The 13,895-nt window shown below is 45.0% G+C and overlaps 1 protein-coding gene across 1 annotated transcript in view; it reads right to left on the reverse strand.

Moving 5' to 3' along the window:
* The window catches only part of MYO3B (myosin IIIB), a 425,394-nt gene that overhangs the window by 115,742 nt on the left and 295,757 nt on the right, over positions 1–13,895 (reverse strand). Inside the window, exon 29 of the mRNA XM_036253347.1 lies at positions 2,200–2,320. Within this exon, the coding sequence (XP_036109240.1) occupies positions 2,200–2,320 (121 nt within the window). The remainder of the gene's footprint in view (positions 1–2,199; positions 2,321–13,895) is intronic.

Raw genomic sequence — 13,895 nt, forward strand, 5'->3', positions numbered from 1 at the left:
GTTGGAGGCATGCAGGAGCGGCCAGTCTATGTTCTCTCTCATCAATGCTTCTATCTCTCCCTCCCTCTCCCTTCGTCTCTCAAATCAACAAAGAAAAAAAATTTTTAAAAGGAGGGAGGGTTGGTGAGGCAACTGACTTGGATGCTTGTCTGAGGAAGTCTTATAGTAAAAGTAAAAAAAGGAAGGGTCAGGGCCAAGGTAGGCTTCTGTTAGAATGGGGGAGGTGTGAGCCAAAGGGAAAGGCACCGGAGAGAGAGAGGCGAAAGCAAGGAGGGGGCTAACTGAAGGTGACAGGGTGCCAACTAAAGATGACAGGGCGCAGGGAGTGGGCAGGAACGTGACACAGGGATTATCCTGTGTGAGGAAGAGGACCCATGGTCTTTTGAGATGGGAGCAAAGGAAGAAAAAACAACTAAATATAAGGAGAGCCTCTAAGATGGAGGGAGGAGAAGAGGAAGTTGCTCACAGAACTGTCCAGATAGTCTGAGTAAAGTTGGTCATCAGCTGAGGTTGAGGGGAGTCAGGCTGGGGCTGGAGCCATTTATCAGACTGGTTCACTGACTTGCCCAAGGTCAAACAGCTGGGAAATGTTAGCACTGGGACCAAAACCTTCCACCTACCAAGTTCAGTGGTCTTTCTCCTGCAACAGAAATTTTAATTTCTAACATCCTAATATGAGATGTTAGTCTATAATATTTACTCAAGTACCTTTTGGAAATTAGCTGTTCTAACTATTTAGGAAAGTAGGTCTTCTTTAACAGTAGTCAAACAATAATTTGAAACTGGTAGAGAAGCACTGAGGATTAAATTGGTCAGGTCTCAAAAATATTAGTAAGAAGTTTCAAAAAAATTAAGAGTTATTTTTTATAATTTCAAATCAAGACCACCTATTTTTTCAGGTGAAGAGATACAAAGAACTTTCTAATGGCCTGCCTCTTTCTCCAAATCCTGGAGTAAACTTTAAAAAAAAAAAGTTTTTATTGATTTTAGAGAGAGAGGGAAAGAGAGAGAAACATCAATAGATTGCCTTCTGCACATCCCCTAACAGGGATCAGGCCTGAAACCTAGGAATGTGCCCTGACCGGGAATTGAACCAGCAACCTCTTGGTGCAAGGGACAACTGAGCCACACCAGCCAGGGCTGGAGAAAACTTTTTTTTTAAATCCTCACCTGAGGATATTTTTCCATGTATCTTCAGATAGAGTGGGAGGGAGGGAGAGAGAGAGAGAGAGAAACATTGATGTGAGATAGTGGTTGCCTCCCTCATGACCCCGATCAGGGCCAGGGACTAACTGCTACCAAGGTACATGCCCTTGACTGGAATCGAACCTGCGACTCATTGGTCTGTGGGTCAATGCTCTTAATTGTTGAGTCAAACCAGCCAGAGCTGGAGTAAAATTTTAATGAGTGTTTCTACACTCATTAAAAATTTTGGGGGAAAGTAAGAGGCAAGCTGTATTCTAGTTAGGCCTTCGCTTTGCCATGGTTCACTCCTTCCCGTAGTTGTCTCCTCCTCCTGATGACATGCATGAGGATGGCTGGAACCATTTCTGGAGGAGGAGGTTATGAAGACTTCCTTGAAGAACAGGAAGCCCGTGAGTTCCATGAGTCTATCGCTTGGTCAGGACTCACATTTAGCAGGGTTATTGTCCTCTGCAGACCTGAGCAGCTCAGGTAGACTTTGAAAATAGTACACCACGGCCCTGGACAAACTCTGCTCTACTCATTTTGAATTATATTTAACTAAAACTTATGGGTAAACAAGAAATGAACCTAGTGGGGTTTTTTTGTTTGTTTGTTTGTTTTTCATTTTTTAACCCAGGACTGTTGTCCCGTTGGGTTAGCCAATTCTTTGTTGTGGGAGGCTGTCCTCTGTAATACAGGGTGTACAGCAGCATCCCTTGGTTTCAACCTACTACCTTCCATTAGCACAGCTCCTCTCTCTAAATATCTTCAGACACTGCCAAAATCCAGGGGAAGAGAGAAAAATTGTCGCCAGTTGAGAACCACAGTTTTAACCGAGTAAGACCCACGTGGCAGCGTTGAGTTCAGATTAGCCCGTAGAATAAAGGCTTTTGCCCACATAGTAATGACCTGTAACATGGGAGCACCTGATAGGAAATACTGTTGATTCCACTCTCTCCAACTCAGCAAAAGCCGCTGAGTTTGAGACGGAGAAGTTCTGTAGGTAAGACTCACGGGTTTTTCTCAGTGACAGGAGGGTTGCTCGAAGTCTCTGCGTGGCCGTTGCTGGATTCAGCGTGTGGACTGCTTCTCCGATCTACAGAGCCCCGCAGAACCGAGAGAAAACAAACAAGTACTCAGAGCCAAGCATAGACCCAGACACCGGCAGTGCGCACACAGCGCCCCTCGGCTCCCTGCGGCACCCCCACTGCCCTCACGCTGCCCCTCACCTTCTGCGGCCTCGTCTAGGACACAGCACAACGACCGCTCCCTGAGGGCAGGCTCGCCCCGAGGAAATAACTCGTGCTTCTAGGAAAACAAGTGCCCCTGTCTGGCGATGGGGGACAGAGGTGGGCGGCCGGGCGGGGGCCACAGCGGAGCACGCGGTCGTGGAACAGCCCTGTGCTGGCCGAGTCGTAGACCAGCGCCCAGGCCTGGCTGGGGGGGCTGCCCGCTGACAGCGCAGCAGGTCAGATGAACTGTCCCAGGGCAGGACTGACTAAGTAGGGAACTCTTCCTGGAGTAACCATTTCTGCATGTGGTTGAGGAGAGTTCACTGAGGAGTTTCTCAAGAGTGGGGAGTGACAGCTACAGTTTCTCCTTCCTGTGACCCTGGCAGCCATGACTCATCCATCATGACGTTTTCCCACTAAACTTTAATGCACCTTCATGTTCCATTTTTTAAATTCTCACTTGAGGATATGTTTCTGTTTATCTTCAGATAGAGGGGGAGGGAGAGACAGGGAGAGAAACATCAACATGAGAGGGACATATTGACTGGTTGCCTGTCACTCGACCCTGACCAGGGCTAGGGACTAACTGCAACCGAGGCAAGTGTTCTTGACCAGAATCGAACTCGAGACTCTTTGGTCCGCAGGCCAATGCTCTAACTGCTGAGCCAAACCTCCCAGGGTTCAAGTTCCTCTTTTTTATCCTCACTGAGGACATTTTCCCATTTTTTGTTCAGATAGACTGGGAGGGAGGAAGAGAGGGAGAGGGAGAGGGAGAGGGAGAGAGGGAGAGTGGGAAAGAGGGAGGGAGGGGGAGAGAGAGAGAGAGAGAGAGAGAGAGAGAGAGAGAGAAACATCGATGTGAGAGGGACACATAGAGTGGTTGCCACCCGCACAACCCAGCCAGAGCCGGGGACAAACTGCGACTGAGGTACATGCCCTTAGCAGGAATCAAACCCTGGTCTCTCTGGACCGCGGGCCGACACTCTAACTGCTGAGCCAAACCAGCCAGGGCTCAAGTTCCTTTTTAACACAAAGCTTCACATCAGTGGTTCTCAAAGTGGGGACCCTGTATCATCTAACTTCTTGAGCATACATCACAGGAAGCATCAACAGCACCTAGAAACTTGTTGAAATGCAAATTTTGGGGTCCCACCCCAGACCTCGTGAATCAGAGTGTCCAGGGATGGGGGCTGGCAATCTCTGCTTTTAACAAAAGCCCTCGAGGTGATTGGATTCATGTAGTTTGAGAGACACTACTCCAGATCAATGGTTCTTAATCCTATCTGTTCATTAGAATAATCAGAAAGATTTAAAATATGCCTGAGCCTAGTCCCAAGGATTCTGAAACTGACCTGGGGTGGGATCACCATCAATTTTTAAAAGTTCCCCAAATAATTGTAATGTGTAGCCAGGGCTGAGAACCACAGTTGCATGTAATCACTACCAACCAAGTGAGGTAAGAGAGACTCTGCACCTATTTGCTTTCCTTATTTTAGACAATCTAGAAACATCCAAACAAAAATATAACCAATGAAGCTAATCTACAGACATGCCAGTTGTGACACATATTTTTGGGAGATGCATAAAATATAAAAAGGTGATGTTATGATGATAGAACATATAACGGACAAAGAGTACAGAAAAAGAACTATGGAAATCAATTGTTTTTGTGTAATCTATTCTAGGAAGAGTAGGCTCTGATTCTATATTATTAATTATTCCTTAGACATAAATATCTCTTGTGTGGAAGAAATGCAGTTCTTTGAGCTATTGGTGGTAAATAAGACCATGTGTATTATTATTATTGCTATAAACACCAAAAGGATAAAGAGAAAATTTTTAAATGTAACATTACTACATTTTTATTATTATACCAACAACATTATGATCAAACAATGAAACAATATTAAAAGAAGGGAAAAAAAGCAGAAGTCAGGAAAAATAGCTGTAACCTTTTAGAACTTCATTAACTGATTTCCTCTCCTCTCCTCCCTGCTTTCTTTCTCTCTCTCTCTCTTACTCTCTATCTCTCTCACTCACTTTTTTTGTTTAATGCTCACCTGAGAATATTTTTTCCATTGATTTTTAGACAGAGTGGAAGGGAGGGAGGGATGGAGGGGAAAGAGAGAGAGAGAGAAACACTGATGTGAGACACATCAATTCTTTGCCTCTCACCTAAGCCCCAAATAGGGAGGGGTCAGAGATCAAACCTACAACCCAGGTATGTGCCCTTGACCAGGAATTGAACCCATGACCCTTTGGTACTTGGACCAATGCTCTAACCACTGGGCAATACTGGCCAGGGCTCCCTGCCTTCTCCTGATTGATGAACTGCTCCACTTAGAGGACCAGGCAGGTTTCCCCCTCCTGGAGATGCTAAAATATTGTTTGGCCCAAACTTATTAGAAATACTGTGATAAGCAACATAAAAGAAAGAACTGATATAAAAAGAAAAAAGAGGGACACATCTGGGACACAAATACCTTTGTTTCCTTATTAAGAAGGAAAATTAACACAAATAATTTTTTTTAATTTAATTGATTCCAGAGAGGAAGAGAGAGAGAGAGAGAGAGAGAGAGAGACATTGATCAGTTGCTTCCTATTAGCGTCCCAAACTCACAACCTGGGTATGTGCCCTGACCAGGAATCAAATCTGCCCCAGCTTTTGGAACCACGCTCCAACCAACTGAGCCACACCGGCCAGGGTGATACAAAAATGTTTTACCTTGTTCTCTGGCCCATTTCAGCAGTGCCAAGACCTACCACTCACTGATCGAAGCTCACATGCCACCATCAGTGTGGAAAGCCAGGATTGCGTTTATGTGCACCTGTTTTAGATCCTCAGCATACAAAGGAGCCAGGAAAGACCACCAAGCTCCCTTTTGTTCGGGACTCTACTTAGGAACGTGCAATGTCTGCCACCAGGAAGAGAAGAGGCATCAACACCTTTATGTGGAGCTTAGTGACTGCCCCTGGTTACTTTGCCTGGGTTTCCAATAAAAATGCACAGAATTTCTGTTCATGTAATTGAAGGGAAAACTTATTCCATGTTTCTTACTCATTTACACTTCAGTCATCAAAATATTGATTTTTAAGAGTCATTTGAAGTATAGAAACCAAACAGAAACTTAGAGAATATCCTTAAAAAGCTTAGACTAAGTCTGTTCCTCTATCCCCCAGCTTTGCTGAAAGAGCAGGGAGAGGGACTTGGGTCAGAGGAAAGAAATAAACTTAACTAAAAAGGAAGTAATCATTATGTTGCACACCTGAAATTTAATATAATGTTATATGTCAATCATATCTCAATATTTTTTTTAGTTTAAAAATAAATAAGTAAAAAATGAGGAGGTTATCAAACGTGTCCAGTACTTTGAAGTGTCCTGATGACAGCTGGAATCACCTGGCATCTCTCTGGCAGATTGTTAAACAAGGAGATTGGAGAAATGGAGACACGGAAATACGCAGAGAAGTCAAATAGGGTCATTCTAAGGGAATAAAGCAGGTTAAAGGCATTAGACCAGTGACGTGAGTGTAACAATTAAATGATGAGCTTAAATTGCAGAAATGTTCACAAAATACCAAACGTGAGGTATGTGCAGGTGTGACAAGCAGGGGGACAGCAGAGGCGACTCCGGACACAGGCTGCTCCTCCCTTCAGGGAGGTGTCCCCGAGCGTTCTGGTCGACAGAAAGATGCAGGACTGGAAGACTGCTCCACCAGAGACGAACCCTTCCAAAGGAGACTGAGCTCTACAGCCACTCGTTCTCCCAGGAAAACTGAGCCAGTTCTTTGCTGGACTATTTTGAAATAAGATGAAAAAGCATTTGACTATCAGGAGAGAAAGAAAAGAAAAAACAACCTGGCAGGTGTGGCAAACTCAGATGTCTCTGGGGCCACTCTGGCAACATAAATGTGGGCGGTGTCAGGTAAAGAGCGTGGGAGTGGCGGGGATTGTGGTGAACCAGCAAAGCACACCCATCTGAAAACACTCAGGCTCAAAGTTTCTTTAAAAAAAGAACACCACACACACACACACACACACACACACACACACACACACAGTCTGGCCGACAAAACACATCTGCGTGCTGATTACAATAGGAGGACCTCTTGTTCGTGGCTTCTGCTAGGGAAAAAGGGTCTACTGTAGATCACAGGTGAGCAACAGCTAGCTATCCTTTTTATGAAAGGGAAAGCATCCCATTGTCTCCACCTCCAGGTCTACTCAAGTTCAAGAAACGCTGCTCCTCCCGGGGTCACCCTCCTCTTTTTCTCCCACCCCCTAACCTCCTTGTGCCCTGGGAAAGCTCCAGTTCTGTATCTCCTTAAAACATAGGCTGGACGACAGATTACAAAGCAGTTTGGAAGTACCCAGAGCCTAATTGCTGGGCCTGGAACATAAACTGTTGCTGCCAACGGGACCATAAAATCCAGCCAGGGAAACTCATCTTCTCTTTTCATAAAGTGCTAGCACTAGCATTAAGGGTCGTATTTAAGAAATCATCGCTGCATCTTCAAGTAGAAGACCTTCAGATTGCCAAAAGGGGAGATTCCAATATTTTTAAAATGTTTGAAAATGACTTGATTTAGTGCAATGCTCTTGTTTTACAATGATATTAATTAATGGAGGGCTTAGACCACATATTCAAGTTTTAATTTCTCGTCCAAAGTCCTCCCTCCCCAGTGAATGTTCTCAATTAGTCTGAGGACTGTGTACAATGTCAGGATCATAGAAAGATCTGTCTAAAAAGCTAAACTTTCCAAAATCTTATGGCAAATCAGACAGAGGCGTGTCAGGTGTGCTCTGAGTGGACAGGTTGAAGGGAGGCAGTTGGCAGCTTATCTCCGTCTACTCTCGCCCCTACTGCGGAACCACCATTCAGGGTCCCCTGCAAGGCTGCCTCTGAATTTAATCAGCTGTTCTCTATAGAAAAAAAGAGTGGAAGACAGAAGGTCCAGATCAGGTGATCATTGCCAGTTCTGGAACCTTCTCTGGAATGTCCCCGAATACAGGACACCCACCCTAAACTTCGAATGACTTCACCTTGGTGGTCACCAGACTCACTGCCATCTTGCACCTGGGCACTTGCCCTGGTGCCCCTTGTGACAACACGGTGTGGAGCACTGTGTGGCACCCTGTGGAGTGAAACAAAGGAGAAACTTCTCAACGTTATTCTCCGTCACCTACATGAAATACCAAACTGGGCGGTTCAACTTGGCTAGGCAAACCCACATTTGTCTTACAGTTTGAGACTCTAGGATGATGAATTTCAACAGATTTGGTGCATATTTTTAAGATTTAATGTGGTGTGGTTGGAAAAGGCATAATGGCGGGGAACAAGAGAATTAATAACTGTCCTGGTTGGACTCCCTCCGAGCTTGGTGATGTTGAGTAATTCGGGAACCTCTCTGTCTCATTGATCACTTTAGTCAAACAGGCAGCTGGGTGACAAACAGAGGTCATGAGTGCACCAGGCCAGGACTCCTGGTTTGACAAATGGTCGGCTTTCCTATTGCCTTTTCAGTTGCTACCACTAGGGAACCAGGGAAGTAAAAAGAGGAGCAAGGTCTCCTGCTCTCCACATTGTGCCTCTCAGGCCTACCTTTCCCTTCCTTTCCTCTTGCAGCCCTGTTCCCAGGCGTTGTGGGTTGCCAACCCGTTATACTGTCACAGAGAAGACAGGCTGCACACTATACTGTTGAGGAACATCACAAGTACAGCTTGTCATCGTCCAGGAAGCTTAGTTCACATTGATAAACACCTAAATATTCCTCTACCAAACAGCTGATGGCTCGAGTAGAAAAATACTGTAGGGTTTATTCTAGCTGTTATATATCTTCTTCCACTCTCCATGACCCTCAAAGCCAAGCTGGGTTGAAGATGTTCCAACATCTCAGACTACCTCGGGTATCTGGGGAGGGCAGGTTCTTTGCAATCCAGTCCCTTGGCTTTAGAAGAAACCATACACAGCAGGGACCCTCCTTCCCACAGAGGAAGTATTCTTCAGGCTCTGCCCCAAGGCAGTCAACTTTAACTCGGTCCCATCTCCTTTCTCCCTGAGATCTAGAGCTTGCTCTCTCTTGTCCTGCACCTTCCTTCTCTCTCTGTTTCCAGTGCTGCCAGCATTATTTCTAGAGATACCATATTAGAATATTTGGGATCTCTGAACTGTCTCCTTTTTTATTTCCTCAAATGAATTTTTTTTATCCTGTCCCTCGTCCTCCTTCTGGATGACTCTCTCAGGCATCACCTTTCAACACCCAGCCTGGTGGCGCTGTGTCTGTCCGTTCCTTTAAGGTGGTCCAGGAAACATTCCCACGCTCAGTAATGCCAGCTGCTTCAGACTACTCTTAAGGAGGCATAGTCCCTACCCTCATACGCTTACATTCTAACACAGGAAGTAAGAGTCAAAAGAGGTAACATGTGAAAGCACCCTGAAACTTCTAAGGTGGTGAACTGTGTAGACTAGTGGTCCCTCAAAATTCATGTCTATCTGGAACCTCAGAAAGCAACCTTAGTTGGAAATGGGGTCTTTACAGATGTAATTAATTTAAGATGAGGTCATACTAGATTAAGGTAGATCTTAAGTCCAAAGATTAGTGTCCTTATAAGAAGTCCATGTGAGGACACGGAGGCACACGGGAGAATGCATGCGACAAAGGAAGCCGAGGGTGGAGCGGCGGGTGTACGAGCCAAGGAATGCCAAGCATGGCAGGAACCACCTGAAGCTGGGAGAGAGGTACAGAAAGAAGTCTCTGTCAGGGCCTCCAGTAGAAACCAACCTTGCTGACACCTTGATTTTCGAATTCTAGCTTCTTGAACTGTGAGAGAATAAAATTCTGTTGTTTTAAGCTATGAAGATTGGGGTAGTTTGTTATGTTAGCCACAGGGATATCACATGAGGCGCAGGAGCTGACTGATACTAAGGAATGAAGTAGAAAAGAAGAAACAGATCAGGTATGTGCATTCATCTTGATTTGGTAGGGCATTCAGGGGAGAATGATTGGGACCAGGGGCTCAGGAAATATCATTCTTTTTATTTAACAAACACAAATATATGAACTACTCGGTCCCATGCTTTTTCTTAAGCCCTTTGCAAAAATTAACTCATTCAATCCTCATAGTAACTCTAAAAGGTAGAGACCATTATTATTCTCATTTTATAGCTGAGGAAACAGGTACAGGAAGGTTAAATGACTGCCCAGGAGTTACACACAGCCAGAGAGTGGCAGAGCCAGGGTTCAAACCAGCAGTTTTGCCCTAAAATCTGAATTCCTAAATATTACATGGTACAGCCCCACTTATTTAAACATTTAAAAGTCATTAACCCTTAGTCTCTCATTTTTTCTTTTATAAATGAAAGTAAAAAATTCAGACTTTACTTTTTCTTTCTTTTTTTTCTTTTATTTCTTTATTTTTTTATTTTTTAAATCTTTATTGTTGAATGTAGAATGTATTACAGATGTTCCACATTTTTCCCCCATTGACCCCCTCCTCCCTACTCCCGCCCCCCTCCCGCCTTTTCCCACACTGTTGTCTGTATCCATTGGTTATGCATATAAGTTCTTTCATTTATTTCTTCCCACCCCTCCAACCCCTTTCCCTTTGAGGTTTGTCAGTCTAGCAATGAATTTGTACTCCTTAATCCCTTCACCTTTTTCACCCATTCCCCACAACCCCCCTCCCATCTGGCAACCAACAAAATGTTCTCTGTATCTATGAGAATGTTTCTGTTCTACCTGTTCATTTTGTTTGTAGATTCCATTGTTGATAGATATGTATTCATTGCCATTTTGTTTGTTCATATATTTTATCTTTTTCTTCAAAAAGACCCTTCATCATTTCATATAGTAATGGTTTGGTGGTGATGAACTCCTTCAGCTTTTCCTTTCCTGGAAAAGTCTTTATATGGCCATTGATTCTAAATGACAGCTTTGCAGGATAGAGTAATCTTGGTATCTTGGTTGTAGGTTCTTGCTTTTCATCACTCTGAATATTTCTTGCCACTCCCTTCTGGCCTGCAAAGTTTCTTTTGAGAAATCAGCTGACAGCCTTATGGGAACTCCCTTGTAGGTAACTAGCTGCCTTTCTCTTGCTGCTTTTAAGATTCTCTCTTTGTCTTGAACCTTTTGCATTTTGATGATGATGTGTCTTGGTGTGGGCCTCTTGGGGTTCATCTTGTTTGGGACTCTCTGTGCTTCCTGGACTTGTATGTCTGTTTCCTTCACCAAATTAGGAAAGTTTTCTGCCATTATTGTTTCAAACAGGTTTTCAATTTCTTGTTCTCGCTCTTCTCCTTCCAGCACCCCCAAGATGCGAATGTTGGCACGCTTGAAGTTGTCCCAGAGGCTCCTTACACTATCCTCATTTTTCTGGATTCCTTTTTCTTTTTGCTGTTCTGATTGGGTGTTTTTTGCTTCCTTATATTCCAAATCAATGGTTTGCTTCTTGGCTTTACCTACTCTACTATTGAATCTGTGTAAATTATTCTTTATTTCAGTTAAAGCCTCCTTCGTTTCTAACTGTGCATCAATCATTTCTGACATGTCCTTTTTTATGCTCTTTGAGGCCCTCACTGAGTTCATTGAGCATCCTTATAAGCAGTATTTTGAACTCAGCATCTGTTAGGTTACTTATCTCCATTTCGCTTAGTTCTTTTCTTGGGGTTTTGTTCTGTTCTTTTATTTAGGACTTGTTTCTTTGTCTCCTCATTTTGGCTGCCTCCCTGTGTTTGTTTCTGTGTATTACTTAACGAGCGTTATGGGGCTAGCTGAGACCAGATGCTGCTTGTTTGAAAGAATTTAGGAAAAACCTGAAGCAGGATCCAAGACAGGCCAATCCTATGGTTAAGCAAGTGCCAACAGCTTGGGTGGGCCTGAAAGTTGGGTGGGGCGGGGCCTCAGGGAGTCAGCAGGGCGGGGCTACCAGTGTGAGCCAGGTTGCTGGAGTCCCAGATATGGCGGCTGTCTGCCGCCCCAGGGAAGGGCTCGCCAAAGGAACAAAGGCCTCTGACAGCACGTTTGTCCTGGAGAAAGCCCCCTCTCCAGCCCTCGCTCCAATGCCAAACAGCTCAGTTCTTCTGTAAGTCTCTTGTGCCCCTCGAGCGGCCTCCCCTCCGAGCTTAGAGGGAGAGAGTCCGATAAGTCCGTGCGCGGGCCCTTTAAGGAGCTGCCTGGGGCTTCAGCTGCTTCAGCCTCCCTGAGCCTCAGTTCCCGCTGGTTTTTTCAGCCAGAAGTGATGGGGATTCTCTTTCTGGCACTGGAACCCTGAGCGGGACACCTGATGTGGAACGGGGACCCCTCAGTCCTCAGGAAGGACCTTCCCAGCGGAGGTGTCCTCCTGATTTTTATCCGCCACACGTGGGTGTGGGACCAGCCCGTCTCACCGCCATCTTGCCACGGCCCCTCACGCCTCCGCCCCTCCTACCAGTCTCGATGCAGCTTCTTTAATTCCGTAGTTGTAGGATTTCCATTCAGCTTGATTTCAGGCGGTTTTGAATGATGGTGGTTCTGTAGTTTAGTTGTAATTTGGATGTGGTTGTGGGAGGACGCGATACTGCGTTTACCTACGCCACCATCTTGACTGGAAATCCAGACTTTACTTTTTCACATTGCTGCAGGCCTGGAAGGTGATGACCTGCCAGAGGACAGACCCAGCCACTCTTACCCACAGGGACACTGTCTGGGTAGATTTCCTGGTTAGAGATCTAGGCTGGGTAAGCTTTCCTGCCCTCATAATGGTCCTGGCAAAGGGTGCCCACTGTGCCTGGCAGAGAAGGCGCATACAGATGAGGCACAAAGGCCCAGCCTTACCCTCCTCGCTGCTGCTGGCGGATTGCACAAGGAGCCAGTGTGGTTTCTGGCTGGAGTGACAGCTGGTCAGCAGCCACCTTATCAGACCATAAAGAGGCCAAGTTGTGGGAGGTCCAATCAGCGAAGGCAGCAATGAAAAAGTAAAATTTTTCTTAAAGAATAGAATGTCATTGACATATTTCCCCCTACAGCTACACCAGAAATCCTGGCTTCCATACAAAACAAATCTAGTAATTTCAGGCCTACGAGAGCATTTTCCACGTTAATTCTCCAATACTTAACTCCAGTCGTTGTCCCAGCCAAACTCTGAGTTCAAAGAAAATCTTTCCTGGTAATTGCTTTCTCTAACTTGGAAGCTAAGGAGGGGGGTTTACCCTTATCCTAGAACTTGGTTTCTTGCCTGACCTGGAACGTCACCATCTGGGGGAATCCCCCTTTCCTTCCTGTATCTAGGGACTGTTGCTCTCTTCTCTTCTGATTACCAGGTTAAATTTTTTTCTTATAATTTATGTCCTGCCTGCTTCCAAAAAGGATTGGGGGTAGCTTCGTAGACCTTTCGCTTCTCGTGGCTGTGTTAGTTGGCCCTGGCTTAAGTCCGCCTTTCAGGGCTCAGGCAGGTGTGTCGGTCCTGGGTTTGTTTGAGACTCCCCCAGCCCCTACCACCTTTTTAAAGGCTTTACTTGCTTAGAGCAGTTTTAGGTTCAAAACAAAAACTGAGGGGAAGGTACAGAGGTTTGCCACATACCCTCTGCCCCTACATATGCATAGCCTCTACCCACCATTTTCTTTTTTGTTTTTTAATTTATTTTTTCTTTATTGGTTTTAGAGAGAGAGGATAGGAGTGGGAGGGAGAGAGAGATAGAAACATCAACTTATTTTTTCTTTATTGGTTTTAGAGAGGGAGGATAGGAGAGGGAGAGAGAGAACATTGATTGGCCACCTCCTGCATGGCCCCCACTGGGGACTGGGCCAACAACCTGGGCATGTGTCCTGACCAGGAATCGAACTGGTGACCTCTTGGTGCATGGTTCAACACTCAACCACTGAGCCGCACCAGCCGGGCTCCACCCACCATTTTCAACATCCCCCATCAGAGTGGTACATTGGTTACAAATGATGAACCTACACTGACATCATCATTACCCAAAGTCCATGGTTTACATTAGCGTTCACTCTTGGTCTTGTACATTTTATGAATTTGCACAAATGTATAATGGCATTTATCCATCATTATGGTATCATACAGAGTATTTTTACAACCCCCAAATCCTCTGTGCTCCATCTATTCATCCTTCTCTCTCTTCTAACCTCTGGCAACCACTGACCTTTTTACTGTCTCCATAGTTTTGCCTTTTCCAGAATGTCATATAGTTGAAGTCACACAGTATGTAGCCTTTTCAAACTGGCTTCTTTCCCTTAGTAATATGCATTTAAGGTTCCTTCGGGTATCTTCACGGCTTGATAGTTCATTTCCTTTTAGTACTGTCTGGATCTACCACAACTGATTGATCCTTTTACCTACAGAAGTACATCTTGGTTGCTTCCAAATTTTGGCAATTATAAATAAATCTGCCTTAAACATCTGTGTTCAGGTTTCTTGTGGACAAAAGTTTTCACCTCCTTGGGGTAACTACCACGAAGGGTAATTACTGGGTCATATGGTAG

This window comes from Molossus molossus, unplaced genomic scaffold (assembly GCF_014108415.1).
Source record: "Molossus molossus isolate mMolMol1 unplaced genomic scaffold, mMolMol1.p scaffold_m16_p_11, whole genome shotgun sequence".
Taxonomy (NCBI): Eukaryota; Metazoa; Chordata; class Mammalia; order Chiroptera; family Molossidae; genus Molossus; species Molossus molossus.